The 27,936-nt window shown below is 37.4% G+C and overlaps 5 protein-coding genes and 1 non-coding gene across 6 annotated transcripts; 4 read left to right on the top strand and 2 right to left on the bottom strand.

Annotated features, from left to right (window-relative positions):
* Nucleotides 1-1,741: 1,741 nt before the first annotated feature.
* On the top strand, nt 1,742-6,662 carry LOC18603545 (sucrose synthase 2). Its single transcript, XM_007035589.3, has 15 exons — nt 1,742-1,871; nt 2,020-2,152; nt 2,277-2,428; nt 2,621-2,813; nt 3,117-3,235; nt 3,319-3,535; nt 3,719-3,814; nt 4,015-4,188; nt 4,301-4,417; nt 4,526-4,692; nt 4,967-5,191; nt 5,485-5,806; nt 5,895-6,139; nt 6,225-6,363; nt 6,477-6,662. The coding sequence occupies exons 1-15, from the start codon at nt 1,795-1,797 to the stop codon at nt 6,513-6,515; spliced, it is 2,415 nt and encodes an 804-aa protein (XP_007035651.3). The 5' UTR covers nt 1,742-1,794; the 3' UTR covers nt 6,516-6,662.
* A 1,045-nt stretch (nt 6,663-7,707) lies between these two features.
* IBR3 (acyl-CoA dehydrogenase-like protein) lies at nt 7,708-14,381 on the top strand. The gene is made up of 17 exons (XM_007035585.3): nt 7,708-8,082; nt 8,191-8,325; nt 8,597-8,737; nt 8,874-9,005; nt 9,193-9,378; nt 9,647-9,724; nt 9,944-10,063; nt 10,283-10,381; nt 10,477-10,594; nt 11,597-11,853; nt 11,983-12,177; nt 12,525-12,667; nt 12,933-13,017; nt 13,106-13,315; nt 13,534-13,686; nt 13,768-13,872; nt 13,945-14,381. The coding sequence occupies exons 1-17, from the start codon at nt 7,948-7,950 to the stop codon at nt 14,134-14,136; spliced, it is 2,484 nt and encodes an 827-aa protein (XP_007035647.3). The 5' UTR covers nt 7,708-7,947; the 3' UTR covers nt 14,137-14,381.
* A 753-nt stretch (nt 14,382-15,134) lies between these two features.
* Nucleotides 15,135-15,437, bottom strand: LOC148763401 (signal recognition particle RNA). Its single transcript, XR_016026068.1, has one exon.
* Nucleotides 15,438-16,643: 1,206 nt separating this feature from the next.
* On the top strand, nt 16,644-18,437 carry LOC18603543 (Plant invertase/pectin methylesterase inhibitor superfamily). The gene is made up of 2 exons (XM_018118624.2): nt 16,644-17,640; nt 17,737-18,437. Exons 1-2 carry the CDS (start codon nt 16,644-16,646, stop codon nt 18,435-18,437), a joined length of 1,698 nt encoding a protein of 565 aa, XP_017974113.1.
* An 821-nt stretch (nt 18,438-19,258) lies between these two features.
* On the top strand, nt 19,259-23,605 carry HEB2 (condensin-2 complex subunit H2-like protein). The gene is made up of 11 exons (XM_007035583.3): nt 19,259-19,744; nt 19,855-19,954; nt 20,186-20,292; nt 20,382-20,524; nt 20,610-21,048; nt 21,147-21,322; nt 21,396-21,554; nt 21,646-21,732; nt 22,290-22,391; nt 22,541-22,699; nt 22,964-23,605. Exons 1-11 carry the CDS (start codon nt 19,543-19,545, stop codon nt 23,342-23,344), a joined length of 2,055 nt encoding a protein of 684 aa, XP_007035645.1. The 5' UTR covers nt 19,259-19,542; the 3' UTR covers nt 23,345-23,605.
* A 2,318-nt stretch (nt 23,606-25,923) lies between these two features.
* On the bottom strand, nt 25,924-27,309 carry ATL2 (TOXICOS EN LEVADURA 2). Its single transcript, XM_018120320.2, has one exon. The coding sequence runs from the start codon at nt 27,102-27,104 to the stop codon at nt 26,184-26,186; it is 921 nt and encodes a 306-aa protein (XP_017975809.2). The 5' UTR covers nt 27,105-27,309; the 3' UTR covers nt 25,924-26,183.
* Nucleotides 27,310-27,936: the final 627 nt, after the last annotated feature.

Genomic DNA, 27,936 nt, shown 5'->3' with positions numbered 1-27,936 from the left:
ATCAAAGGAACACAGGGATGGAAATATAATACTCCATCTATCGTAACTCCAAATCCAAATGGAAAGATCAGACAGTACTATCTTGAAACTTAACCTTTTGTGACAATCTAGAGCTTGGGTTATCTGTTTTTCCAAAAGCCTCCTGATGATGTCAAGCATCTTTGATTTGAGGATGGTATATCGACGAGGATGGCCTTGGCTTGTACTACACTAATCCTTCTTCCCTTCCCATTGTACACAAAATTTCACCTTTTCTGGCACTTTATTCTTCTCTGGGTTACCTTTTGGTAAAAAGTTTCAGTTGGTGGATCCTAACCCCACCTTGGAGATCATGAATTTGATGCTAAAGTATAATTACCAAAGACCATTGAATATTTTTTGGAAAGATAAGAATTTTTTATTGGAATTACAAAAGACTTAGAGTTAAAAGTTATTCAATTTGATATTAAAGAAAAGATAAACAAATCTCTTAATAATCTATTCCTTACAAAATAACATAAAAACCTCAAACTCGAAAAATTCTTTCTTTTATCTTAAAAAAATTAATCTCTTTGAAAATGTGCGCTAAAGATTAATCAGAATTATATCACTAATAACTCTTTATATGGTTTGGGATATGTTTCATTCGTTAAGAAATAATGTAACCCAATGGGTGAAGATGCAATGAATTTTTTCCCAACTTTTACTCAAAGAAAGCGACTAAATAAAGAAAAGAACATTTCTCATCCACTTTAGTGATCATCTCTCATCAAACATTTACATGATATGTTTTGATTGATGAGACAATAGTTTTTGTTGGAAATCAAAATTATTCTTATTTATCTACAATGTAGTAGTAAGGTGTCACTCTTTAAATTCTAATGTAAGCATCAAGTAAATTTGTACTTAAATAATTGAGATTTAAAGCATAAAGTAGTTGCGTATCGAAATAATTGAGATTCAAAGCATATATGAATAAAGTTTGCAGAATAAGGGAATTCTCTTTAACCTGTTTATAGTTTCTCTTTTTAAACGGATGATGTCCGATCTTTTCAGATACGAAAAAAAAAATTATTTATATTTTTTTATATTTAATTTATTACAAATATTATGAATAAAATTTTAATGTATATTTTTTATTAAAATTTTTTATAATATTGATATTCAATGATGATTTTACGTTGTAATATTTAAAAAAAATTATGAAAATTTAAAAATTATGAAATAAATAAAATCAAAATAAGTGATTACCCAATTCACTACTTGGGCCAGAAGGGCTGGAAAAGCCCAAATCCAAAACACTAATTGGGGCAGAGGGGCTGAAAAAGCCCAAATTTAGAACCCGAAACGACCGATTCCAAAGCCCAAAGCATAACCGACGCATTCGATTTTGCCGGAGTGGCAGAGAACCAGCCGGTAGTACCGCGCCATGCCATGCAGGAGTGTAAAGCAGCCATAGGCGCGTGCTAGGAACGGCAGGGAAGCTACGTTGGGCGTGACAGTCTATGGAGGGCGAAGCGATTACACTTGGAAAGGAGAGCCCGTTGTTTGGACTCAAAGAGAAGATGAGTGAAACGACTCGAAGGGCGCTTCACAGTTATCAGAGAAGAAGATCAGTTTGTTCCAATGCAATGCCAAGTGCCCAATGCTTCTCAGTCGAATAACTTGCGATAGGCCGTTTCTTTCTTCGCCGCTCTTTCTCTGTTTGTGGCTATTTATACCTCACTTCTTCTCTTTTTCTTTCCAAACCCCATTCCTGCCCTTCACCCCATTTCCTCTGATTTGTATCTCTGCGGATTATTTTAATAGAAAACTATGCCGAACACAATGAGAGATAGGATCCAGGATACCCTCTCTGCTTATCGTAACGAGCTTGTTTCTCTCCTTTCCCGGTCTCTCTCTCTCTCTCTCTCTCTCTCTCGTTTGTTTCTTTAAAGAGGTTTTGTTGGTGTGAAAATGAAGGTGCTTTTAAGAGATAATATCATGGTTTTGTTATTGCATGCTGGGTTTTTGCTTATTGTTTATTCTTTGTTTATGAAGGTATGTTGCTCTGGGAAAAGGGATATTGCAATCTCATCACCTGATAGATGAGCTGATCAAGTCTGTTAAAGAAGATGAAGCCATGCAGAAACTCAGGGATAGTCCCTTTTTCAAAGTTCTAGAATCTGCGCAGGTGAAAGCCCCCCCCCGTAGCAGTCCTTGACATGTCTGCCCAGAAATTTTGATAAGATTAGAAAGTAGAATATGTTGTTTATGTACTATTTTTCACTTCATGCCTTTTGAGTTGTACTTTTCAGGAAGCTATAGTTCTGCCTCCATTTGTGGCTATAGCAGTTCGTCCAAGGCCAGGTGTCTGGGAGTATGTTCGGGTTAATGTTTACGAACTCAGTGTCGATCATTTGAGTGTTCCAGAATATCTTCGATTCAAGGAAGAACTCGTGGATGGAGGGTAAGAATTCCTTTTTTATGCTATAGCTCGAGGCTGCGGAGATTATTACTCTGTTTTCACTTTCGAAATGAATTCTCAAATGCTTGTAATCTGTGATATGATTGCATGTTGTAAACAAGCGGGTTCTGCTTAATTTTTACTTCTTCTTTCTGTTGTTCAAAAATTCATTTAAAAGTGGAATTTTCCCTGTAGGTGCAATGACAGCTATGTGCTTGAACTTGATTTTGAGCCATTTAATGCCAATTTTCCTAGACCAACTCGTTCAACATCCATTGGCAATGGAGTTCAGTTCCTTAACCGTCACCTATCTTCAATCATGTTCCGCAACAAAGAAAGCTTGGAACCTTTGCTCGATTTTCTTCGTGCACACAAACATGATGGTCATGTTAGTCTTACTTGAGCCTTTTGTTTTTTATCTTATCATCTAAATTTGCTTTAGCTCAGAATTAGTGTTTCTTTTAACTTCCACTGCTGAATATTTTCATGCAATGTACTGCAAATGAGTGTCCCTTCAAAAGTGGTTAAAAATTCCTCTTTGCCTTGCATGCTAATCTCCAAATAAATAATCATCTAACTCTATGATGTCAAATTCAGTAAAGCTAAGACAGAGCAAGAAATAAAAATTAAAGCTGTTTCAGCAACAGATTGGAAATTAATTTCTTTGAAATGCTGAGATTATGTTATGTAGGTGATGATGCTGAATGATCGCATACAGAACATTCCCAAACTTCAGTTTGCCTTGGCAAGGGCAGCAGAATACCTTTCTAAGCTCCCATCTGAAACACCATATACTGAGTTTGAGTTTGAGTGAGTGGTTACAGTTTCTCTGATCTGTTTCAATTGTTGCTTTGAGTCACTTGCAAGATGTCTATCTGATTTAAGTTCTGCAGTTTACAAGGAATGGGATTTGAGAGAGGTTGGGGTGATACAACACAACGGGTGTCAGAGACGATGCATCTTCTTTTGGACATCCTTCATGCTCCTGATCCATCTACCTTGGAAACATTTCTTGGAAGAATTCCTATGGTGTTCAATGTCGTCATTGTGTCTCCACATGGTTTCTTTGGTCAAGCAAATGTCTTAGGTTTGCCTGACACTGGTGGACAGGTATTGTAATTGCATATTTTGTTTGATAATCTTTGATGTTTATAACCATATAGCCAAAGTAAAGTTTTGCAACAACTGCTCATTATTTGGTATCTAAACTGCTAGAAATTCCCTCCATTTCCATCATAGACAATTACATATAAGTATTTGCCATGACTATCGAACTGTACCTATCAAACACAGATCGTCTACATACTTGATCAAGTGCGAGCATTAGAGAATGAAATGCTTCTCAGAAAACAAAAGCAGGGGCTAGATGTAATCCCAAAAATTCTCATAGTAAGTGTCTTAATCCTCAGTTTACTTGGTAATTCTCTTGTATTGGCATTCTTAATTCCATTCCTATGCTTAGCAAAGAAGTTCTTCCATTCAGGAACTAATATACGATAAATTGATTGATATTTATGTTTACCCTCTCCATTTGCTGAGTTTGGCATATGGCTCCTGATATTGCATCTTTCAATGCATGCTGATTTAAGGTTACCCGACTAATACCTGATGCAAAAGGAACAACATGCAACCAAAGACTAGAAAGAATTAGTGGAACAGAACATACTCATATACTGAGGGTGCCTTTTAGAACTGAGAATGGTATCCTAAGGAAATGGATTTCGAGGTTTGATGTGTGGCCATACTTGGAAACTTTTGCAGAGGTAAACATCAGCAGAGTTTTATCATGCTTTCCTTTTGCTTCCTGTATTAGTCCAAAATTAACGTGCACACATATACACTCCTCAATTCGTGGTTACTTCTGGCTGTTGTCAGGATGCATCAAATGAAATTGCTGCAGAGTTACAGGGTGTACCAGATCTGATAATTGGCAACTACAGCGATGGAAATCTTGTTGCATCTCTGTTATCATACAAACTAGGAATCACACAGGTTCTCTTTGATTTTTCTAATAATTACTAGCTACAATAAAAAGACGAGTTTACATACAAGGGTTATTATCTACTCCTGATTTTCTTCTTTACCTCTATTTCCATATAGTGCAACATCGCACATGCATTAGAAAAAACAAAGTATCCTGATTCTGACATATACTGGAGAAAATATGAGGACAAGTACCACTTTGCAAGTCAATTTACTGCTGACCTTATTGCAATGAACAGTGCTGATTTTATAATTACCAGTACATACCAAGAAATTGCTGGGAGGTAAGTAAGTTTTTTGTGATTTTGGAATGTAATCATTAATTCTCTTTCTGGGGCTATCTCAATAACTACAATAAACTTTTAAAAGACCCTAGTTGTTCATATATTAATAATGAAGTTTTTTCTTCTCACAAATATATTCTGATACAATTATTTCTTTGTTCATTAGGAGCATCATGGTTTCTGGAGTCCTTCACTTTAGCACCATGTTATATTAATAAAGTGATAGCTCCTTTTCTGGTCATGTTACTAACACACCACATTTCCCCTGTCTCAGCAAGAATAATGTTGGACAATATGAGAGCCACACAGCTTTCACTCTTCCAGGGCTGTACCGAGTTGTCCATGGCATAGATGTTTTTGATCCAAAGTTTAACATTGTCTCCCCAGGTGCAGATATGTGCATATATTTTCCATACTCTGACAAGGAAAGAAGACTTACTGCTTTACATGGTTCCATTGAAGAACTCTTATATGATCCTGAGCAAAATGATGAGCATGTGTGAGTAACTTTCAACGATCAAATTAATTTACCTTAGGTTTTATATCAACTTAGCTGCTAGTATGTTGTCTATCTCTATGTATCCAGTTGTGTAAGTGACACTGCTTTAGGTGACATCATCAAAGATGACCCTCTTAGGCACATACTCTATGCTTTATAGAAATACTCATAGGGCATAACCTTTGGACCAGAAATAAACCTATTACGAATACTAACCATGTTTTGATTGTTTTATGATTAAATTCATAATTTTAGCCTGAACTTGATCTGCTATTTCATTTATGCCAATGTAGTGGTATATTGAGTGATCGATCAAAGCCTATCATATTTTCCATGGCAAGACTTGATAGGGTGAAAAATTTAACGGGCCTTGTTGAGTGCTATGGTAAGAGCAGCAGGCTAAGAGAACTGGTTAATCTAGTGATAGTTGGTGGTTACATGGATGTGAAGAAATCCAGGGATAGAGAAGAAATGTCAGAGATTGAAAAGATGCATGATCTGATAAAGCAATACAATTTGCATGGTCAGTTTCGCTGGATACGAGCACAAATGAATCGTGCCCGTAACGGTGAGCTCTACCGCTACATTGCAGATACCAAGGGTGCTTTTGTGCAGGTATGTCTCATAGATGTGTGATGGAACTACTAGGTTTAAGACATTAAATCTCGGAACAATTTAACATATTCCTTTGATCCTCTTGCAGCCTGCTTTCTATGAAGCTTTTGGTCTCACAGTTGTGGAAGCCATGACTTGTGGGCTTCCAACATTTGCCACTTGTCATGGTGGCCCTGCTGAGATCATTGAGCATGGTATTTCCGGGTTTCATGTGGACCCCTATCACCCTGATCAGGTTGCTGCTAGCATGATTGACTTTTTTGAACGTTGCCAGAACGATCCCAGTTGCTGGGACAAGATATCAGACGGAGCCCTTCAAAGAATCTATGAAAGGTTTAGTATTGCCTGATGAAGCTGTACAAGGAAAACAATTTTTCTTCTTGATTGATTTTAACGAGTCTTATGATCTATTCTGTAGGTTCACATGGAAGATATATTCTGAAAGGTTACTGACACTAGCCGGAGTATATGGCTTCTGGAAGCTCGTATCTAAGCTTGATAGGAGGGAGACACGGCGGTACTTGGAGATGTTTTACATTCTCAAGTTCCGGAAGCTGGTTGGTATTTCATTTCTTGCACATCCTGTGGATGTGTCCTCAAACCTGTTTCACCATCTATACATGGAACCTATTCCTAGAAACTCAATCTAGCGCTGTATTTTCTGTTCCAGGTGAAGTCCATTCCGATGGCAGTGGAGGAGCAGCATTGAAATTCTTGCAATGAATAATCAAAAGTTGGCATGTATGTTTCCTATGTGCATTCTACACTTGCCCGTTTGCGAGAACAATGCCTTTATTTGTGTTTGGATGAACATTGTTGTCCCTTTCGATGCTATCAAAGTCTTCTTTTTTGGAAAGTTTATAATCGTGGATGTCGAGTGTCTCGAGAAAATAATTTGTTTTAATCTCACGTCGGGTACGTATGATCCGTGACGCATTCACTTTGGATGGAAATGACTGGTTTTCTCAGGAAAAAGATGCATTGGACTGCGTATTTGACCTCTCCAATGTGTCTTGTTGCAACTTGCAAGCAATTGCCGACGGATAAGATAAATACGGACTTTTGCAATGTTGGGTTTGTACTGTTTTCAATCCAATAAGCTTACGTATAGAGAGGGTATGTACATCAAATTCATTATATTTAGAAAAGATCCGAATGTTTAATTTTAATTAAGATAAAGATTATTGTAATTAAGAAAGAGTTTTTCTTTGTTTTCAGTTCGGTACACAATTATTAACCTTAAAGCCTACTTTTTGCCATCATTAAATTCAAATTACTATAAAACAACATTTAAAGTAACAACATTGGACATATCGTGTGGATCAAAATTTTGGTTTAATGTCATCATGTGGTATTTTAAATGTATCGATGCATTTAAAGATAAGATAATTAATTTCATATTAATTTTACATTAATGAAATCTGCTTAATCTGTATATAATACTCTTACTTTATTTAACTAATGCATTTAAAGACATAATAATTTTATATCTTAAACGGATAAATTTCTTAATTAATTATATCATCATATTAATCCGTATAACATAATAGGTTTAATTTATTATATTTAATTAAACAAGATAATCATATTTGAATGAATTACTTGTATTATAATTGTGTTCTATGAAATAAAATTTAATTTAATTAACTTAATTGACGTGTCATACGTATTTATATAAATATTTAAAATTTTAATTTATTTAATTAATTATGTCAAATCTCATATTTTAAAATAATATGATAAAATTAATTACATTAATTAAAAAATAACCTTAAAAAGCATCTTTAAAACATTGTTCAAGATGTTATTTATTAAAAGACAAAAAAAAAAGAGGTGGCATTATTTTTAAAATTAAATATATAAGTGAAAACGGTCAAAAGTATGGAGGAAGCGAACACACTGCTTCGAGCTGGCAAGAGAAATGCATTAAATATTCGTCAACGTGCCTCCGATTATTTAATCTTCTAATGTTATCTTCTAGCTCGATTTTTTCTAAGTTTAATAAATTTCAAGTCGATATCGTTCGGAACACGTTTAATAATAAAGGATTTTCTCCCGTCAATAAAATCTGATAACTGTCTTCTATCTGTTTTCTTATTTTGTTTGTTTTTTAAATAATCGGAGGAAATTTTGTAGTAGCTATGGCGAATCGAACGGGTGATCTGGTGGAGCCAGTGCGGGAAGCTCACAAGATTGATGTTAAGGCTTTGTTTGGCTACGCCGCTGCTCATATCCCTGGATTCCCTCTCTCTCCCTCTAAATTCACTCTCTCTCAGGTATTTCTTTATTAGTTCATATGTTATTCATCTATGGATTTATTTTTCCTTTTGTTTTTTTTTATTTATTTTTTGGTGAGTTTTTGAGATTGGTGAAATGAAGTATAGTTTGGACATGGACAATCGAATCCGACGTATTTGATGGAAGTCGAAACGGGAGGGGCTGTGAAACGCTACGTTTTGAGGAAGAAGCCACCCGGGAAGCTGCTTCAGTCTGCTCATGCCGTTGAGAGAGAATATCAGGTGATTTCTTTAGTTTTTTAAAATTGCGTTGTAAAGGTTAGGGCTTTGTTGCTAGCAACCAAAAGTAAATAACAAGTTTTTCAAGGTATATAACTTTAAGTAATATTTTTATAATAATTCTTCAATTTGAAAAGAAAATTTTAAGTCTTTATGAAAAATTCTATTTTGTGGATAGCCAGTAAAATTTACAGTGTAGAATTAGTTGAATATTTCTTATAAAATGTATGTAAAATACTAATAATTTTTTTTTTTGTGCATGTGTGCATGTCAGGTTCTCAAGGCACTAGCCGATCATACCAAAGTGCCAGTTCCGAAGGTTTTCTGTTTATGTAATGATCCAAGCGTGATTGGAACTGCATTTTACATAATGGAGTACTTGGAAGGTCGCATATTTGTAGACAACAAGCTACCAGTAAGACTCTAATATTTAAATATATTGAATTTGTTGTTGAAGTTTGTAATATTAGTTTTTTTTATGAGATGATGTGGTTTTTCCTTGCATTTTTGAGGTTGCGAATTGAATTCTATCGCTAATTCTGTTTGACAAGGGTGTGGCACCTGAGAGGAGGAGGGCAATATATCAGGCAACTGCAAAAGTGTTAGCTTCATTGCATTCTGCTAATGTTGATGCCATTGGTTTGGGAAACTATGGGCGCCGAGATAACTATTGTAAAAGACAGGTGCATGAACTCTTTTTTGTGCTATAAAGTCTTGCTGAGTGAATGAAGGGTGCTTTTATAGAAGAATTATTATGCAAGCTTGGTCTTCAATGAGATTAACCATGTTGGATTTTGAAGGCATAAGACCTTTAAGAAAAATGAACATAAATCCTTACATGGGCTCTTACATAGCTTTTCCTTCTTCTAGATAGAGAGGTGGTTTAAACAATACCTGGCTTCAACTAGTGAGGGAAAACCAGAGAGAAATCCCAAGATGTTTGAGCTGGTTGATTGGTTACGAAAGAATATTCCTCCAGAGGATTCATCAGGTGCCACAGGAGGCCTAGTTCATGGAGATTTCCGCATTGATAATGTTGTGTTCCATCCCACTGAGGTCTGGTTCTTCGTAATCTTTAATTGCTTTAAGTGTATGTTTTTATCATCAACTATGTTGTATTTAAATATATTCTGATTCTATTCAAAATGCCTTCCAGTCTTTGGCATTTGCACTCCAAAATTCTTAATTAGTATTCCATGCAATGTTGGTAGGATTTCAGGTGATTTCTGATGTTGTATGATATCAAATTCAATATGCATATAACTTACCTTAACGATGTGAATTATCTGATTAAAATACCTTATGAGATGCTCCTAATGTGCAGGACCGAGTTATTGGTGTTCTTGATTGGGAACTGTCTACGCTTGGAAACCAAATGTGTGACGTTGCATACAGCTGCATGGTACTTAGCTGATCTTTTCAACTTTACCATTTTGCATAAATAGAACAGTTACCTATATTTTTTTTTGGTACTTTTACATATTATATGCCATTTCAATTCCTCTTTACTTTTTCGTCATTGATATAGTGTTTCTCATGTAATATAGTTCATAGAGGAACCAAGTCATATTACATCTTCTTAGCTATAAATTTCGAAAGCTCACCATTACTCAATTGGCAGCATTACATTGTACAAATTGGGCCTGAATTAGAACAACTGGGTGACGGGCTTGAGCTCATTGGAATTCCAAAAGGGATTCCTTCACTGGCTGAATTTCTGGCAGAATACTGCTTTGAAGCTGTAAGTACCACCGTACACGCCTTTGATTAATATGTACACTTAAGACACTTTTCTCATCTGATGCAGAAATTATTGTAAGCACCCCACCCTCACCCCCTCTATGGCCTTTTGGCCATGAATATGCTGAGGCTTCAATTCCCTGTATATGTGAAGCTTCTGTCAACTGTTCAGTTAACTCACTGACAGATTTACTTTTTGCCGGAAAATGTTGCAATACAGGGAAAAGCATGGCCTGTCTCTGAGTGGAAGTTCTATGTTGCCTTTTCTTTGTTCCGTGGAGCGTCTATCTACACAGGAGTATATAATAGATGGCTTATGGTATTCTGTGACATTAAATAGTTTGGTATTTTATTATGATTAATTATGAAAGGCCAATGTGTTGATATTATGCTTTGCTAAAATTGATAATGCAGGGTAATGCTTCAGGAGGTCAACGTGCAGAACATACAGGAAGGCAAGCTAATGGTCTCATAGCTTCCGCATTGGCTTTTATTGCGAAGAAGACTGTGCTTCCGGAGCGTCCCCCCTCTGGTAGCTAGGCTGTTCCACCTTTTTTGCTGGCTGTGACATTTATTATTTTTCCAACTATTATTTACTCTATTTCTTTCTGGACCTTTAGGAGTACCAAATTTGTAGTGATATATATTTTTTTGAATAAATTTCTAGAAAGCGATGCGAGTAAACAGAGAGTAGACTGTTAATGGCAGTTTTCACATTACACTGAGGTTTTAGTGCCTTAATAGAAATGTTATCAGGGAGTCGACATTCACATTTATAGTGGGTTTTCTGAATCCAGATATGCAGATAAGATTTAAAGAATATGTTATTGGGTAGAACCTAGCACCATTTTTGCTGTTTGATATGAGATAGGAATTTTTTGGTCTTATAAATTGCTTATAGAGTGGCATAGAAACTTTCTTTTTTTTTAAAAAATGTGTTTCTTCTCATCTGTAAGGTATTCATGATGGGTTCAAACTGTACCAAACAGATACTGTTCTTCCAAACTTTCAAGCTTTGTTTGGGTTCAAAGGCGTAATTGTTTCACTTCAATAATCTTATGTTGAATGACTGGCAAGACAAGAAAAAAGAGCCCTTTATTCCATCAATTTTCATGTGTGTATTTTCAGGTCTTCTAATAGGTAAAGAAGTTTCACTACTAATATTATATCTAAATTAGAGACATCATTTACTTTTGTTCCCCCAAGGAACAAAAGATACAGGTTTTTGCTGTGTTGTGAAGCACATAAGGCTCCTGGTAGTTCTCATGTTTTCCAATTGGATATATGACTTAAATACATAATCGCAGGGGGAGTTTGTTGAAGCTTTTTAATAACAGAGTTCATAAATAAGGAAATACATCTATTTAAGGTTATGTGCCTGTAGCTGCAATACAAGACTATTTGGAAACATCATTGAAGATCTTGGTTGTTGTGTATTTTAAATGCCATCTTATTTTCACTTCATTTCAGTTATAAAGTTTGTGGTCCAGAGTAATTGTAAGGTGATTTTGTTCTTTTAATTGCTGAAATCCAGTTTCACAAGGTATAAGGCAATATGGGATTGAGAACAAAGTTAGAGGCCTTCCTGAGGGAAGTGGGAGGTTAGTCCCTAGTAAAAGGGTTCAGGAATTGAGAAACAGATTGATTAAGTTCATGGAAGATCATATCTATCCCATGGAAAATGAATTCTGCAAACGTGCGCAGTCTGACTTGCGTTGGACAGTGCATCCAGAGGAGGAGAAGTTAAAAGAGCTTGCAAAGAAAGAAGGGTTGTGGAATTTATGGATACCTGTATGTATCTCTAGTCTTCTACTTTAAACTCCATCCGTCACCAATTACGGTTTTTACTCGTACTTGCTCTTAAAATGTTATTGTTTATATGGAAATATGATATTCTTGAGAAAATGTTTTTTTATGCAGTTTGACAGTGCTGCTAGGACAAAAGAACTTATTTTTAATGGGAGTGAGAATGCTTACTTTGACAATGCACATGATCGTTTACTTGGTGCGGGCCTATCAAACCTTGAATATGGATACCTTTGTGAGATTATGGGTCGCTCTGTTTGGGCTCCGCAGGTGTTTAATTGTGGTGCACCAGATACTGGGAATATGGAGGTAAGAATTACATCTGGATTCCTTAAAATCTATGATGACTAATTGCTTTCACTACCACATAGCCTTGTCCTGTCAGTAGTAGGTCATGAGATTGTAACGATAAACATGATCTTAGGTGAAGATAAGCCATTATAGTAACTACTAGTAGACTGAGGTAAACTCAGATGGTTTTCAAAATTGCTTCAACAAAATCAAGTCGGTGCAGCTGGAGTTGGGGAAGTACAACTACTTGATTTCTGCACGATAAATCATATTGGTTTGCTTTTGTGGCATTATGGTTCACTGTATATCTTAGTGTTGTTTGGTTTATCATAACATTTCTTCTTTTTTTTTTTTTTTCATTTTAGGTACTGTTGCGGTATGGGACTAAAGAACAGCTACACGAATGGCTCGTTCCATTGCTTGAGGGGAGAATTCGCTCTGGATTTGCAATGACAGAACCACAAGTTGCTTCCTCTGATGCAACTAATATTGAGTGTTCCATCAAAAGGTATGTTTATCAATTCTTTAAAATGTGTAGCAATTTTAAGCAAATTGTAGTGTGCATAGCATCTGTCTTTTTTTTTTTCTTTATATCATCTGTCTATCAATAAAGATTTGCGTCTAAGTTTTTGCACTTCAACCCATGAAGAACATGATGAAAGGTGCTATATAACATTTTATTATTTCCCCCCCTTATTCCTTTATTTGTGCTACTGTCATATCTGATTTATTAATCTGATTGGAATTTATCTCGCTATGTGCTTCTGGTACAGACAAGGAGATTCATATATCATCAATGGGACCAAGTGGTGGACTAGCGGAGCCATGGATCCAAGATGCAGAATTCTTATACTTATGGTTAGTTCTTTTAGAATGGCATGGGAGGAATAAGTTCTCTACTTGTACCTAATTGGTCTAAAGAGGGTGTGATCTGAACAATATCCAGGGAAAAACTGACTTCACTGCCCCTAAGCATAAGCAGCAATCCATGATATTAGTGGATGTCCAGACTCCAGGGGTATACATAAAGAGACCACTAACAGTGTTCGGCTTTGATGATGCTCCTCATGGACATGCAGAAATCTCCTTTGAGAATGTTCATGTGCCAGCAAAGAATATCTTATTGGGAGAAGGACGTGGATTTGAGATCGCACAGGTACCATTGCCATGTATCTTGCCATGTTATTGAAGGATGACAAGACTGCCATACATTTTCTGTTTGGGTTTCACTCCCACAATATTCCATGTAGTGATCTGATTTTATAGTTGGTTACATCTAGTTGATTGTGAGGACCTCGAACTTTGTTGAGTGATGTTACTTTTATGAGCTTCTTTCACTGATGTTTATCTTTGCTGCTGTTTATATTCTTGCAGGGAAGACTGGGCCCAGGAAGATTGCACCACTGCATGAGACTGGTTGGTGCTGCTGAGCGTGGCATGCAGTTGATGGCTCAAAGGGCTCTTCGTCGGAAAACATTTGGAAAATCGATTGCTCAACATGGTTCATTTCTTTCAGATATTGCAAAGGTAGTTTAATAGTTAGAGATGTTTACAGAGTGATTAAATTGAAAGTTGTTAGTTGAATTGAAAATCGGCTGCTTCTTGCAGTGTCGAGTAGAGCTGGAGCAAACCAGGTTGTTGGTTCTTGAGGCCGCTGACCAGCTCGATCGACTTGGAAACAAGAAAGCCCGAGGCACCATTGCAATGGCCAAGGTAACCATTACTATTTGATAATTTCTGGTGCAGTACGACCTTTCTTACGAAATTCATTTTTGGATGTTGCAGGTAGCAGCTCCAAACATGGCACTGAAGGTGCTAGACATGGCAATGCAAGTACACGGTGCAGCGGGGTTATCGTCCGACACTGTCCTGGCGCACCTGTGGGCCACAGCAAGAACATTGAGAATCGCAGATGGACCTGATGAAGTGCATTTGGGTACCATCGCCAAGCTAGAACTACAGAGAGCTAAGCTTTGAAGATCAGCAATGAAAGAGAAGGAATAATCCAAGATGCAGTGGGGCATTTTCCTTGTAATAATGATACACGAGAAATTTATGTGAAAGATGAAACTACCATAAAAACTGTATATATTCGTTAATGTCTTCCCCTTGGAATTTGCCAAGGACCCACCACCAAATTTGCATGCCTCAGCTGGGAACAGTAATCTTAATTCTGGTAACATTAATATAACAGTAACAAAATAGAAAATGTTACTCCATCATCTTTCCTGTTTTGTTACTTGAATGCCGAATGTTTGCCTATCGGTTTAATATTTGAAAAAGATTTTAAATTATTTAAAAAATTTATATGAATTTTTATTTATTTTATTAAATTTTTATATTTTTATTTTGAGTCATAAATTGTTATGGCTAATAGTTGATTTAGGTAAAATGATATTTATTATTTTATATCATGTGATATTGATGAAGCATACTAATATGTCATAATGAATAATGATATGTCGATATAACATGATCGTATAATATTTTTTATCTTCACATTAATATTATATCAATGTCATGAGAGCATAAAACAATAAGTATTATTTTGATTAAATTAATTATTAGTTATAAAATTTATTATTTTTATTTGTATAAATTACTTAATTAATATAAAAAAATTAAAAAAAAAAAATATAGTGATATTATAATGAATAATGATATGATATATTGATTTGACCATATGATATTTTTCATCTTTACATCAACGTCAATGTTACGAGAGTATAAAATAATAAGTATTATGTTGATTAAATATAATTAATTAATTATTAATTATAAAATTTATTATTTTTATTAATAAATTACTTAATTAATATAAAAAAGAACTAAAGATGAAGATAAAAAAAAAAGTGAGAGTCCAATGGAGCTCAGACCACCTGACAATCTGGGTCTAGGATATAAAACTAGTTAATCTAAAAAAGAATTAAAAAAACTAGTTAATCTAAAAAAGAATTAAAGATGAAGATAAAAAAAAAGGTGAGCGTCCAATTGAGCTCAGCCCACTTGGTAATCTGGATCTAGGATGCACTGGCTTGTTATCCTTCCACTGTTCGTAACGGAAAGTTTTCGCTGCTCTGTTAAACCAGCCTCACGCGGAGCCCTCCTCTCTAGGAACCAAGAAGCCCAAGCTTACGCTCGAACCCCATGGTTCAACTACCAACTTGGAACGGGCAAGCCAGAGAGTCGCATCCACGGACCCTACCAAGGGGGCTCAGACACTGTCCAATCACCCAATGCCCCCACTCGGGTTAGAAGCTAGCGCAACCTAACTCGGCGAGCAGGTGTGGCTCTTCGTTCTTTTCTATAGCAGGCTTTCCACATATAAGATGTCCATGTGGGATACAAAGTTTTAGGCAATGCCGAGGAGACCAAAAGGGACTCCTTGACCAATGTTTCCCACTGACTTGGTTAATGCATAATTGGGCTCTTTAGACTCAGCAGGTTGCCTACTTCGTGCTCATATTGATTTTGATTGTTGTTTTCAGAGCTGGGTTTGGGGTTGAGAGCTCAAAACTAGAGCTGGGGTTGGGGTTGAGAGCTCAAAACTAGAGCTGTTTCCTCATGGAATAGACGGTATTTTGGGTGGCATCTCTCAAGAACTCTAGCAAGAACCATGTTTAATGACAGAAGAATTTCCTGAATGACATGGCAAAGTTGCTAGATGTTGCTTTGGAAAAAGAAAGGTCCTCTTTGCATAATCAGAGTGATTGTTCTTCAAAATTAATTTACAGCTTAATTTCAATGTATTTTAAAAAATGAAGTTTATCATGATATAAAATCAAGCTTTATCTCATTTTTTATTCTTTCGTGATTCATATTACATGATAAATATATTATCTTTACACAAAGAGTATTGAACCGTAATCGAACAAATTTTACATTAATTAACTAAAGATTAAATATCCATCTTTAAAATTCAACATATAAGATCACGAGAACATTTTTACAGCTAAATTAATATAAACCAAGCTCTATGAGTGGACAGATATAATTCATTACTCCATAACTATAGTTTTAGGCTTTCAGCTTGTATGGGTAGAAGAAGGCTTCAAACTTTCTAATTGCAGCTAAATATAAGCCTCAAAGACAGTTTTACAGAATGGCCAAGAATAAAAATGATGTTCTCTCACCAATCATTTGCGAAAGAGAATGAACAAAGCTCTACACCCCACAACTGTGGACAACGAGTTATATATGGAAAACTTCAACAACCCCCTCTGTTTCGTCGGGCTCTCTCTACCTCACAGCTTGTTAACAGAAAATAACGGTTTTTTAAATGGTTCACGTCGTCGGGTTCCCTCCCTGTCGCCTTGTATATATATATATACCTCATTTCACCATAGCTTCCCAAACCAGAGCCCAAGGGGCAAGAGCTAATAATAAAGGAGCCCCAACAGCTCTGTAAGGTTTTCATTTCTTTTGTATATCAAAGGAAAAAAGGAAAAAAAAATCAGATAAGGAAAAACTTCAGTTGTTTGAAGATGGGAAAGAAGGTTGCTATCATCAGCGTTTGCTCTGTGTTCCTGGTGGCCATGGTGGTTGCTGTGGCAGTTGGTGTTAGCCGCAGCCACGGTGGAAGAGGTAACGGTGGTGGTGCAACTCCTACAGGTGAGATATCGACTTCTACCAAGGCGATCAAAGCCATTTGCCAACCCACTGATTACAGAGAAACATGTGAGAAAAGCCTCTCATCTGCCAACACCACTGATCCCAAGGAGCTTATCAAGATTGGCTTCCAAGCCGCTATCTCTGAGATTAAGAAAGTAATCGCCAACTCATCCACCGTGAAAGAGGTAGCCAAGGACCCAATGGCCCGTCAGGCTCTTGAGAATTGCCATGAGCTCATGGACTATGCCATTGATGATCTTAAGAACTCTTTCAATCAACTGGGGGAATTCGACTTCAGCAAACTCGATGAGTATATCGAAAACCTCAAGATTTGGCTCGGTGGAGCCATCACATACCAACAAACTTGCTTGGATGGATTCATGAACACAACCGGTGAAGCTGGAAAAAAGATGCAGGCACTTTTGAAGACTTCTCAGGAGCTCACTAGCAATGGTTTGGCCATGGTTTCCGAGATTTCTTCAATCCTCGGCAACCTCAACATTCAAAACATCGGCGAAATCAGCACTGGCCAACGTAGGCTCTTTGCTGAGAATGGTTTCCCTATGTGGGTCAGCTCAGAGCAGCGCTCCCGCATTCGGCAAACTCCTGCCACCATTAAGCCTAATGTTGTCGTTGCCAAAGACGGAAGTGGCAAATACACCAGCATCAACGAGGCCCTGCAAGAGGTCCCCAAGGACAATCCCACCACATTTGTCATATACATTAAGGCTGGAGTTTACAAGGAGCAAGTGATCGTCACCAAGAGCATGACCAATGTTATGTTCATTGGAGATGGCCGCACCAAGACCAAGATCACCGGTGACTTGAACTACGCTGATGGAACTGGCACATTCAGGACTGCAACAGTTGGTAATTACAGTACTGCTTTGATAAAATTTTCACTAAATATTTCCCCAAGAACGAAACCAGGATATAATAATGTGTTTGCTTTTCGAATCTTTGCAGGTGTGGTCGGTGATGGATTCATAGCCAAGGACATTGGATTCGAGAACACTGCTGGAGCAATCAAGCACCAAGCTGTAGCACTTCGTGTGCAGAGCGATCAATCCATCTTCTACAACTGCCAGATGGATGGTTACCAAGACACCCTCTACGCCCACAGCCACCGTCAATTCTACAGGGACTGCACCATCTCTGGAACCATTGACTTCATCTTCGGCGATTCCGCTACCGTCTTGCAGAACTGCAAAATCATCGTCAGGAAGCCACTGGAGAACCAACAATGCATCGTCACCGCCCAAGGAAGGATCGAACGTCGTGAGGTCTCCGCCCTTGTTCTCCAGAACTGCACCATCTCTGGCGACCCAGAGTACCTCCCTGTGAAGGACAAGAACAAGGCATACCTCGGCCGCCCATGGAAGGAGTTCTCCAGGACCCTCATCATGCAATCTCAGATCGATGACATCATTGCCCCAGAGGGATGGTTGCCCTGGAACGGTGACTTCGCTCTCAACACTTTGTGGTACGCTGAGTTCGGCAACAGGGGCCCTGGTGCAGTTCAGACCCACAGGGTTACCTGGAGGGGCATCAAGAAGATCAATGCAGCTATAGCTCGGAGGTTCACCCCTGGCGTGTTCTTGCGCGGTGACGACTGGATCCCCAAGGCCGGTGTTCCTTACACTCCTGGCTTGATTCGTGGACTGTAGACAAAAATCAAAACATGGAGATGATGAACAGCTTATAGTAATTAGTGTTACAATTTATTTATATATATAAAAATTCTCCACATTGTATTGTTTTCTAATGCCCTGTAAAATTTTAGATTACCCCTTGGGCACTAAGGATTAAATAAATTGGCAAAACCCAAAACCAAAAAAAAAAAAAAAACAAAACAAAACATAAAAAGTTTGATCATGAGATCAATATCATTTGCTAGTTTCCTATAGAGATTTTTTTTTTTTTTTTTTGCAATTTGAGCTGTGACTTTCGAATTACAATTCTCTTTTCTCAATAATAATTGTGACAAAAATTCCAATATACTTAGAAAACTTCTCTTCCAACTTTTCTCTTTAGTAATTAAAGATTTTAACTTATTCAAAAGAAGTAAAGGAACCTATTACAAGGGGAACATAATTGCAGGGCCATGATCCTTGTGTTTAAATGTTTGTCTTTCTTTAATTTTTACAAAAATGAAAATAAAATTTTGATCTTTTCATATATTTTAAGTTAAAATTTGAATCTTTTTTATAAATATAAATATTTAATTATTTTTTATAAGAAAAAATAAAAAATTATGAAAAAAAAATTATATAAAAAAAACTTTTGAAAAGGAGAAAATAATTCATTTTAAAAAATCTGAAAAAAAAAAAAGATTGATTAAGGAAAAGGACCGAGGAAATATAATATTCTTAAATCTATAATTGAGCTTAAAAAGAAAAAACACCTGCATGGCCCATGTTTCCAGGATTTGGGCCAACTAGCCTTTATATATAGAAACCCAGCCCAAAGCTCTCTTTCTAGTCAAACAAACGTCCAGCACTCGTCGAGCAGGCGGGAAAATTGCCCGTCGAAAGTTTTTGAAAGCTCTTTCTCACTCTCTCGCTCTCTTCGCCATATCCACCGGCCTTTGCTGCAAAAGGAAATCCCAAGGTTCCTCATTTTCCCTCAATATCTGTCCAAATTTTTCTCAAGAAACAAACAGTAAAAAACCCCCAATTTGCACCACCCCAAAACCCTAGGTCTCCCAATGAATTCGAGTGACCAGCAACAACGAAATAACGAGAGGCTAAACCCTAACTACGGAGGAAGAAGATGACTAGCAACCAAAACGACGGACAGTTCGGAGGTGGTGAGTTTGGAAAGGTCCACAGGGTCCAGCCGGAGCGTGACTTGGAAGCCAATTGGGAAGTCGATCTCGCCAAAAAACTTGAAGACTATCTCTTGAAGATTTGCTCCGGTGAAATTACTGGCTCCCAAAGCGATGACGGATATAGCTCCGTGAATTTCGCTGAAGGTTCTTCCTTAATTTCCAATTTACACCCCAAAGAAAAAAAGTAACTCTTTTTTGGATTCTCATGGGGTTTTTAAATTAATTTATATATGTATTTTTTTTATCTGCTGTAGCTGCGTTGCTGCTTCAGGGTTCGGTTCAAGTGTATAGCCGGAAAGTAGAGTATCTATACAACTTGGTCTTGCATGCTTTGGAGTTTCTTTCTCAGAAGAGGTTCTTTGTTTTTTCCTTTTCCCTATTTCTTTGTTTTTCATCTTTTGAGAATTTTTCTCTTTTACTTTGTTTTCCGTGTTATTTGGACATTGTTGTATTCCATGTGAATAAGAATTGATGCTCAATATGAAGCATTATAATTGCATTCACTAAAAGAAAATGTTAGAAGAGGAATTGTCAAAAGGTCTCTCGGGTTAACCTGTTATAAATGGTACATGCCATTTGAAACAGGCAGCACGATCAACCGGAAGGCGCATCAGTCGAGCCTGAGCAAGGTGCTTCTAAGGCTTCTTCAGATGAAGACAATGATCAATTTTGGGGCTTAGATGACATCCCAGGTACCCTTAAACTGCTAACCTCTCTTTTTCTTTTTTATTTGGTTGAAATTTAACTGCTAGTATCAGCTGAAATGAGCTTATATTTGCAGTGGAAGCAAAGATTTGCTTAGATAGTTCAGCCAACAAAGACACTTTGTTGAATCACTTTGTAAAGCCCCCGGCAAATTTAGTTGTTCTTGAAGGTGATTGCTTGGACACTTCTGGTGATGGCAGCGAATTAGAGTCCTATCTGGTATTACAGTTGCTTCGTTCAATAGTACGATGAAGTTTGACCAACTTTGCAGCCTAACTCTGTGATTGATTTTTTGTGGTTGTAGTTGGCAACAAATGATCTCTACCAGGATTTTATTCTATTAGATCCTTGTGATGCAATAGCGGTTGACAATTATTTGAAGGGTGATGAAGCTGGTAAAGGAGAATATGGCACTTATAGGGGTAGTTCAAGGCGCAAGAGCTTTCAGTCTCCCACAAGACGTTCAGGGGGGACTGCACATAAATCATCTCTTGGAAAGAACAAGAATGCTAATGTTAATCAATCTCCTAGGGTTGATTGTGACTTTGGTGTTAATGACTGTAATACAGGGCCTGATCCTCCTGACGATGATAATTTTGGAAATGTAGATCATGGATTTGATATGGATGATAGGTATTCAGGCCCTAGAGACTTACTTGATTCAGATGATGATGACAATGATCCATGGAAACCTCTGAATCCCCATGAACCTGGAAACTTGAAAGTGAGGCCTTTCAAAAAGGGTAATTAAAATTTTGTATCTCTTGCCTGCTTGTTCTACCTATATAATTTTGTTAAAGTACCTAATATTGGGCTTCTTTTGATTTTTCTTCACAAGCAGTAAAAGCTTCCAAAAGGATTGGGGTAAATTCTACGAAGAGTATTCCTATAACTACTCTGTTTCCACTTGCTAGATTGCATGGTCCCATTAGTCCAGAACTAACAGAGATGTGGGAGAGGCAGCAGAGTGCCTTTGAAAGACAGAGGGAGTCTACGTCTCCTCCATTATATGAAAAGGTATATTTACTGAAAGTTGTACTTTGGTGAGCCCGATGCATGGTTGGTTGTGAAACATGTTTGCTTATTTCAGCTTCGGCAATCACTATCTGGTCGGGGAAATGGAGCTGCGGATGCTTTTGCTAATTTGGAAGACAACAATGAAGACAATGGATATCATGGTGAGAATGCTGATTTTGATGTGCCAGAGAATATGTCTATGGATGAAGACTTACCTTTTCACAATGAGAAGGTTAGCATATCAGTGATGTGATCATATATGATATTTACCCACTAGAAAGTATGAGATTTTCTGTTGTTGCTCATTCATTGCTCTTTCATAGCATGAGGATTTCGGAACCAATGAAATGTTTGACCATGGGGATCCATATTCTCAGGCAAGCCTGGAAGATCTCTGTCGCTCTCACCTAGTAAGCATACTTTCTCTTTACATTTAAACAAGCAAACAATAGGTAAGCCTTTTCCCACCGTGTGTGGTGGAACATGGATCCTATTATGCCATTCTGCTCTGTTGAGGACCATATTTTTTGGTTTTAACTTTGAGATGAAAAATTATCTTAAAAGAAGAGAAAGGAAAATGTTATATGTATTCCTTGCTGTCTAACAAGGTACTTAATATATTTGTTTTGTTAACCTACATCTATATTTCCTTTCAAAAGAAAAAAATAAGAAAGAAAACAGCCTTATTTGTTGTATTCTATTCACTGGATTAGTCCATCAAGAAGTTGTGCCTGGTTTAGAGAATAGAGATGCTTGATTATCTGTAATATATGTTTTAGCGTTATCTGGAATTTTGCCTTGCATGCATTTATATTTGGTTTATCCGTTTCCTCTTCCATCTCATCTGTTGAAAGCAGTGAATAGCAATTGCAGCAAGTTAGACAAAGCCTGACACCATAAACTTGCAGTGAACTATTCTTTGTTGCCAGATTGTTGCTTTATGTATTACATGTATTTTGTCATGCAGGATGCTCTCCTTGCCAGCATAGCTGAAAACGAGAAGCAAACTGAATTGGCTGCTCGAGTCTCATCATGGAAGCAGAAAATTGAGCATAACTTGGAAGAGCAGGTAAATTAAAATTGCTTCAATTCCTCTTCTTAAATTCATTTTTGGTTTTGCATTATTATAGCCACTAATCTTTTGTCAATATTATTGCTCTTCTAAGTTTGTGCTTTTTTGTGGCAGTTTAGACTAAGGATAGCTTTTGTTTTTAATAGGATTCACATCCTCCATTTGATATTCACGAGTATGGTGAAAGAATTCTTGACAAACTATCACTTGAAGCTGACAATGGAAATGTCATGCCATTCACTGATGTTGTTAAGGGCCAAGAAAAGCATGATGTTGCTCGATCCTTTTCTGCACTGCTCCAATTGGTATTATGTTTTTCTCATTTTTAAGTAAATTTCAGGAGTCATTTCTCTCTACCTAGAAGTAGTTTAGCTAAATTTTGTAGTAATTTTCTAACACAACTTCATTATGCTTTCCTATTGTTCAAAGGAAAAAAGATGAAGCCTTGTGCTCTTGTTCTGTATTCAGTTCAATATCTTAAAGGATTTAGCTCGAGAAGTTATCCCAAATGGAGGCACTTATCATTACTTGTGCATTAACAAGGTTACTGTTAACATTTTGTCATGCAGGTGAATAATGGAGATGTTGATTTAGATAGAAGTGGAGTTTATAGTGAGTCTGTCTGTTATTCGGCTGTAAACCCATTCCATGTTCGGCTCCACAAGCATGACAAGAGAAGGGTGGAAACTCAACTTCGAATGTCCAAAAAGAGAGGTAAATCACCCTTGAGAAAAGAACCTACAAGGGGTGACAGGAATAAATCTTCACCAGAGAAATCTCCACCTGTCAAGTCAGATTCAGATTACGGATCAAAAAAATTGTCATCACAGCCAAATTGCAAACTTTCTGTGAAGCTTGGAAAGTTTGGTGTTGTAAGGTGCACTCCTGAAGGCAAGAGGAGACGAAGATCTCGTTTAGTTGAACCTGTCGACTTACACTCTGCAGGGTGACACAAACATCAAATAGAAGTTAGGCCAGTCTTCTATCATTGCAGCAATTCAACACTTCAGCTGAACAGCTCAGAACACTTCACCATTGTTTTAGATTATTTTGACAATGTTTAGCTATCAAATTGTATTACCGATGTAACTTATTCCTAGGATGTACTTAATCAGTCACGTCTTGTAATAACATACTATCACTAATTTTCCTTGTAGATCTTGGTTTTCGGCTATGTAATAACATCAACCTGCTTCTTTCTAATTATCCAAGATAGCAAGAGGGAAGATCGTTTTAGATTTCTTCTTACTACACTTTCCAGTTTGTAATGTAAAGAAATCTTTAGCCACTGGCTATCAGTTTCCATTCTTCCAAAGAACTTATTGAGTTATACTGATCAATGTTCTGGTGAAGTTGCATCTTTCTCTGAACTAAGGATGTGTCATTCATTTGGGATGGACCTGGCCCATATGATAAACCCAACATAGACTAGGGTTGCTATGTGGGACAGGGTAATTTTTTATATGGGTCTGAGCCACTCTTGAAAGTTGTTTGAAATTCTCATGATTGGGATCCATAGGGTATCTCCTGGCCCGAATAGAGTTATTTTAGATTTTTCGGAGGGTCCGAACCCAAAGAGAAGATCTAATGGAAATTTTATGAGGTAGTAAAGGAGACATAGATTATAAGAATATCTATAAATGTGAATGTTAACTTCGAATTAAGAATATTTCGATAATTTCTGCAAAGTCAAGCTGATGAAGTTTCTCATGTTTATACTAAAAATTCTACATCCCAACATGCCTCAATCATATGCCATAGACCAACAACTACACTGATCAAGAGAAAACATACGTATTCATTGAATTAAAAAAATTGTCTTTGATAAACCAATAATTACGTGGAAGAGAGGTCATGTCTCTCTCCCACGTGATAATGCGACAATGGCTATTTCAATCAACCAAGAAACCCACAAATTTTCTACGCTGAAAAATGTAAGGAAATACTTGACAGAAGCCACTTGACGTGGCTGGCTTTTCCATCAACTGTGTCTAAGGCTCTAATTTTCTGTTTGTTTTCTATGGGAAAAATGAAAGGCTTTCCCACCTGAAAGGTTGAAACCCTTTAACATAAACCAATGGCTCCCCAACTCATGTCACATCTTGGGTTTTGACTTTGTGTCCATAGCGTGCCGTACCAGAGTAAGAAAGAGAGAGATGGCGTGTCCATGGAGTTGGAAAGAAAGGATCCATCCATGATCCATGGATCTGGGTATTCTTCACTTAACCCACCGGTGAAAGTTTAACTGATCTTATGAGCTAAACCTCAAAGGTGGTCTACCCTTTTTTGTCTCTTACTAGGATGTCTGAAAGCTTGGAAATTCGGACCAAGTCAAAACGAAAAACCCCAAAAGCATGTCTGCTGCTGTCCACCCTGTTCAGAGCCTGAATTCTCTACAAAGCCCTTTGTCCTATGCATTATTTTACGTTTCCATTGCATCCTGATTGGGCTTTGGAAGAGACAAATATGCACTTAATCATGTGCAGAAAGTGGAAACCGCGTGGATAAACAGGAGTGAGAAGTTGAGAAGTTTGTGGAGTGGTGGAGGGGTTGAGGTTTTAGGTTTCAGCTATTAACCATCGCAGATGCTGGAAAAGGGTAGGAGAGGGTCCCCTGGCATGAATTTTCCTGCCACCCTTCATTATGCCGAGTAAGAAGTTAGGCTGAAGCCTGAAACACAGTCATTTAAAACAATTCAGAAGCAAGTTAATGGCATAACCTGATCAAGGCTGCTTGCAATAATTTTACATAATTCTCAAAGAGATGGTGGCTTTTATGGAAGGTAAGCTGACAAATGGTTTTCCAGGGAGGTAAGGTAATCCCCACTTAACAAAAATGACTCAAAACAGCAGGAATCATAAGATGCAGACGTGGGTTGGCTTCTGCAGGTTAGGTTGGGTCAAATAGAGACAGCTTTAGCTGCGCCACCAGTAACTGATAACATTAAAATAACAATACTAATTTGCAATTAGTGATCAGATCAGGATTTCGTGATAAAGTGATATTAGAGTCCATTTTGATATCCTCTCAAACACTCAAATGGATAGAGTAAGCAAGACAACCGGACTACACCATGACAAACTCGAAAATGAGAGATCTTGAACTTATAATTGTGAACCTTATACCCTCTAATTACGAACAAAACTTATCTTAATGAATTGATAAGGAGATTAATAAGAATAGAAATGATAGAACCAAAGAATTCAGATTCTATCTGTTCATGAAAGCTTAGGATTTGATTAATTGGGATATGGGATAAGGATAAAGAAAAAACAAGAAAGAAAAAAAAATCAAAGACAGTTGATTGTTGACTTCAAACCGGTGGCTCAAATGGCATACTACTTTGACTGGCAAAATCTTGTTCTTTGTCTCTGCCAAGAATTATCCTCCTAGCACTCCAAAATATCTAAGGATTCTCATATTAACTAGATTTTTTATCTTCAAATAGATGCCATTTTTATTAATATTTACAATGGAAAATTATCTTAGAAAATAATTAAGATAAATCTTAAAGAAAATAAGCAAACAATAAAATACAAAAGAAATCTCAAATTTAAAATATTTTTTTCAAGGAAGGATGTAAAAAAAAAAACAAATTAATTTAATCAGAGAAATCTATACATAGATTTTTACGATCAAATATTCACGCCCATCAACGTCAAAAATCTGCCACGTGTACATCACTTGAGTCCAATACCATCAAGGCTCGTGGATTCTGTCCTTCCCGTCCTCGAATGACTGCCTTTTCACTTCGATAAGGTAAATCCGCCACGAGGCTACTTCTTTGTCTTACTGAGTCATACACGCCCCGAGTCCGCCCTGAGTTTGCCGTGTCTCCTCGCCGCCTCGCTCGATGTCCGACTCGGGAACAGTTATTGATCCACAACTCCCCGCGTTCATCGGCGAAGGACAAGGACTTGCCCCACTCCCTCTCCTGTCTCTACTCAGCATCCTCGTAAACGACAACATTCGACTCATCGGGGATTTATAAGATTGACTCGGCCCTGAGTCACATCCACTTGACTCACCTTCGAAACCTTCAGTGTTCCTTCTAGGAACCTCAATCGACAACTTCCTCCCGGCACCGACGGCCGATGTACCCGCCTGCCCCTCCTCGTGCTGACACGTGGAACACAATTCCGAGCTCTGATTTGATCCCGATCCTCCTCCCGACGGCTCATTAATCGTTAAAACTAAATCTCCCGGGTTGTCAGATACGGGTACGGACTCCTCAACGGGGGTACGACAAAGGGGACACGTGGAGTGAGAGTGAAACCACATATCTATACACTCTAAATGGAAGTTATGGTTGCACTTGGGCAATACCCGACCCGATTCGTTTTCCTCGAATTCGGACAAACAAACGGCGCACTCGAGCGCGGAGTCCGGGTGCGTCTTGGAGGAGAAAGTGAAAACCGGGAGAGACTTGAGCACGCGCGCATCGAGACCGCGGGAGGCGGCGGGGACCGCATTAGCGTTGGGGTCAACGTAGAAGACTAGCTGCGTTCTCCGCGAATGACGGCGGGGGTTACGGGACTGGCGACGGCGGGCGCGGAGAAGGTACCAGCGGGCGTAGAGATGGAGGGTGAACATGAGGATTACCACGAAGAACAAAACGACGATTGCGCTGAGCATGATCTTGCCGCTCAAGGCATAGCTGCTGCTGGTTTCGGTTGGGACCCTCCTGGCTGTATCTTGGTTTTCGCTCATAGCTTAAGGTGTTTTTTTCCAAGCTACGGGAGGCGAGCCTTTTGCTTTCTCTGTTTGGCTTGAGAGGGTTTTAGTCAAAGAAAGAGCAGAGGGAAGGAAATTGTTTATTGGGATGAATACAAGGGAAGGTAGGAAAGTTCTTGAGGGTTTCTTAAGTAAGAGTTTGAAGTTGGTGTTTGAGTTTCCTTGCACCTGCTTCCTGGTCTTTCCTCAGTCTGACGGACGCCACGGTTGACGCGGAATTCTGTTAAATTGACTCTAATGCCCTTTTGCCCTTTCTCATTAATGTATTTCCTTTTCCTAAATGGATATTAGTCTTGGCCCATTCTGGATTTGGGCTTAAATCTTCAAAGGGTCCAATTATTACTATAGCAATTAATCTTAGAGTATTTTTGGTAATCGAAAAATAACATGTTGGATAAAAATTTTTTCTAGATAAAATATTTTATAGAAGAATATAATATTTTTTTATTTAGATAAATTATCGAAAACATTTTTTGTTGTTTGTATGAAAAATAGTTTCCATCATAGTGAAGTTATTTAGATGTTAAAATAATAAATAGGAATTGATTACAAAACAATATTGATATTTGATTTTCACTAGTTTTAAATCAAAATTAAGAATGAAAATGAAAATGAACAAAATCGATAATGATATTTCCCAAAGCATTTAATCACATATCTGTAATGAAAATAAAATATAATTTTCAAAAAATTTTCCATCTTATCGCTTTTTATCACAACTATAAAAATATAAATATTCATCAATTGTGTAAGATATCCAAAACCTACACTTATAAATATGTATTCATTAAATGACGATTATTGAAAT

The sequence above is a fragment of the Theobroma cacao genome, chromosome 4, assembly GCF_053813885.1.
Source record: "Theobroma cacao isolate CCN51 chromosome 4, ASM5381388v1, whole genome shotgun sequence".
In the NCBI taxonomy this organism is placed as follows: Eukaryota; Viridiplantae; Streptophyta; class Magnoliopsida; order Malvales; family Malvaceae; genus Theobroma; species Theobroma cacao.
This window is presented reverse-complemented; position numbering and strand designations above follow the sequence as displayed.

Excerpts from the sequence above, each read along its gene's own strand:
- LOC18603545 (XM_007035589.3), top strand. The coding sequence starts at position 1,795 with ATGCCGAACACAATGAGAGATAGGATCCAGGATACCCTCTCTGCTTAT. Across the intron at positions 1,872-2,019 it reads CTTGTTTCTCTCCTTTCCCG|GTATGTTGCTCTGGGAAAAG; the intron begins GTCTCTCTCTCT and ends TTGTTTATGAAG. Across the intron at positions 2,429-2,620 it reads GAAGAACTCGTGGATGGAGG|GTGCAATGACAGCTATGTGC; the intron begins GTAAGAATTCCT and ends TTTTCCCTGTAG.
- IBR3 (XM_007035585.3), top strand. The coding sequence starts at position 7,948 with ATGGCGAATCGAACGGGTGATCTGGTGGAGCCAGTGCGGGAAGCTCAC. Across the intron at positions 8,326-8,596 it reads CCGTTGAGAGAGAATATCAG|GTTCTCAAGGCACTAGCCGA; the intron begins GTGATTTCTTTA and ends TGTGCATGTCAG. Across the intron at positions 13,316-13,533 it reads GTGGATTTGAGATCGCACAG|GGAAGACTGGGCCCAGGAAG; the intron begins GTACCATTGCCA and ends ATATTCTTGCAG.
- LOC18603543 (XM_018118624.2), top strand. The coding sequence starts at position 16,644 with ATGGGAAAGAAGGTTGCTATCATCAGCGTTTGCTCTGTGTTCCTGGTG. Across the intron at positions 17,641-17,736 it reads ATTCAGGACTGCAACAGTTG|GTGTGGTCGGTGATGGATTC; the intron begins GTAATTACAGTA and ends GAATCTTTGCAG.
- HEB2 (XM_007035583.3), top strand. The coding sequence starts at position 19,543 with ATGACTAGCAACCAAAACGACGGACAGTTCGGAGGTGGTGAGTTTGGA. Across the intron at positions 19,745-19,854 it reads CTCCGTGAATTTCGCTGAAG|CTGCGTTGCTGCTTCAGGGT; the intron begins GTTCTTCCTTAA and ends TATCTGCTGTAG. Across the intron at positions 19,955-20,185 it reads GAGTTTCTTTCTCAGAAGAG|GCAGCACGATCAACCGGAAG; the intron begins GTTCTTTGTTTT and ends CATTTGAAACAG.
- ATL2 (XM_018120320.2), bottom strand. The coding sequence starts at position 27,104 with ATGAGCGAAAACCAAGATACAGCCAGGAGGGTCCCAACCGAAACCAGC.